The 1,735-nt window shown below is 35.3% G+C and overlaps 1 protein-coding gene across 1 annotated transcript; it reads left to right on the top strand.

The window, feature by feature from the left end:
* Positions 1-367: 367 nt before the first annotated feature.
* Positions 368-1,309, top strand: LOC114267883 (uncharacterized). The gene is made up of 3 exons (XM_028208958.2): positions 368-568; positions 626-694; positions 785-1,309. Exons 1-3 carry the CDS (start codon positions 368-370, stop codon positions 1,307-1,309), a joined length of 795 nt encoding a protein of 264 aa, XP_028064759.2.
* Positions 1,310-1,735: the final 426 nt, after the last annotated feature.

Below are 1,735 nucleotides of genomic sequence, written 5' to 3'. Positions count from 1 at the left end.
TTCTTGAACTGTTTCAACCTTTAATCTGGTAAATAAATCTTCATCTGTTATGTACAAATGATTTCAGAGAAGTGGAAATCAGTTCCCAAATGATTTCTGAGAATTTGTAGATGAGTATTTTCATTTCAAATCTGTTTGTATTTGAAATTCTGAACTGATTATATTTCTGCTATTTAAATTTAACTAATCTGTTACGTATTTTTTTCCTTCAAATAAAAACATCTGTTTTTTTTTTCCTTATATGTGTTCTCCTTCAAACCATTTTCCTCTGTTATTCTTGTATATCTACCCCAAACTAGTTTAAAATGCTTTGTTATTCTTGTATACCCACCCCAGACTAGTTTAAATATAATTTGTATGTTTATAGATGGATGAAAATAATTCTGATGACAATCAAGAGACAAAAATGTGGACGCCCAAAATTGAAACGAAATTAATAAATATGTTAAGAGATGAGGTTAGAAACAATCAAACAACGGGCCGTACTACTTCGTGGACAATTAGGCATTGGAATCATTATGCAAATCAGTTGCACAACTTGTATGGATTTCGGTATACAGGAAAGCAGGTGCGCCAAAAATATCAGTGATTGAAAGCTGATTACCAGACATTTAAGTGACTCCAGGCACAGACTGGTCTGGGATGGGATCCCATTATAGGCACTGTTGTGGCACCCGATGAATTTTGGGATAAGGTTTTTCATTAATCTGTACTATTTTGGAATATTATTTTAAACATTTCATGATACATACAGTGCTTAATTCTTTAATTGCAATTGTTGTAGGCTAGCAGAAATGTGAAGAAGTTTATGACAAAAGGATTTGAATATTTTCAAGAAATGGCAGAAATTGTTGAAAATTGTTGTGCCACAAGGGCGTTGTCTCATGCATCCACACAAGGAGCCCTTGACTCAGAAGAAGAAGATGAGGTGTTAAATAAATTTTGGTACCCTGATGTTGGTAGGAGTAATGCTGCTGAGGCCATTCCTGTTGACTTATTCGGGGATGTGCACATAGATCCAACAAAGGGCAAAAGTCACAAGAGGGGCCCTACAACTAGCCAGACTGACAGTGGTCGTTCCAAAAAGTCACGGTCAAGTGGGTTTGATGATGTGTGTGCAACTTTCACATCCTATGTACAAGCAAAAACAGAACATTCACGTGCACGAGAAAATGAGACAAAAGCTGTAAGTGCATGTGGTGATGATTATTCCCTTGATGCATGTCAAGATGCATTGCTAGAGCTTGGAGACATACCACCGTTGCAGTACGTTAGGGCACTGACACTGTTCAAGGATAAGGAATGGTGAAGGTTTTTTATGCGCACTCCTATCTATTTGCGCCTAGCCATGATCCTCGCTTTGCAGTGAAGTGAGAAGTTCTGTTTTGCTTGTGTTAGCAAATCTCCTTGGCTGAACTGTTTGATGATTTGATTATTCCTGATTTGGTTTTTATTCTTTTTTTTTTCATTCCATGATATCCTCTTTCCTTTTCTATCTTCGTATGTTTTTTTGGTTGAACCTTTAAGTATTTTCTGTTATATTCAAATTATGTTGTGTTATTACAATATCACCATGTATTAAATAAATTTTGTTCTCCTATGAATTTTACTGTACGCTGATAAATGACTACGGTCGACTATTCATGTACTAACTTTTTAATTCTGTTTCACCAATAATGCTAACTGTTACAGCATGAATAGCATATTTTATAATTATGCTTTTACTGTGATGTAG

The sequence above is a fragment of the Camellia sinensis genome, chromosome 6, assembly GCF_055761805.1.
Source record: "Camellia sinensis isolate YWXY chromosome 6, ASM5576180v1, whole genome shotgun sequence".
Lineage (NCBI taxonomy): Eukaryota > Viridiplantae > Streptophyta > Magnoliopsida > Ericales > Theaceae > Camellia > Camellia sinensis.
This window is presented reverse-complemented; position numbering and strand designations above follow the sequence as displayed.

Coding starts and splice junctions, on each gene's coding strand:
- LOC114267883 (XM_028208958.2), top strand. CDS start 368: ATGGATGAAAATAATTCTGATGACAATCAAGAGACAAAAATGTGGACG. Junction 569..625: donor TTCGGTATACAGGAAAGCAG/GTGCGCCAAAAA, acceptor AAGTGACTCCAG/GCACAGACTGGTCTGGGATG. Junction 695..784: donor CCGATGAATTTTGGGATAAG/GTTTTTCATTAA, acceptor CAATTGTTGTAG/GCTAGCAGAAATGTGAAGAA.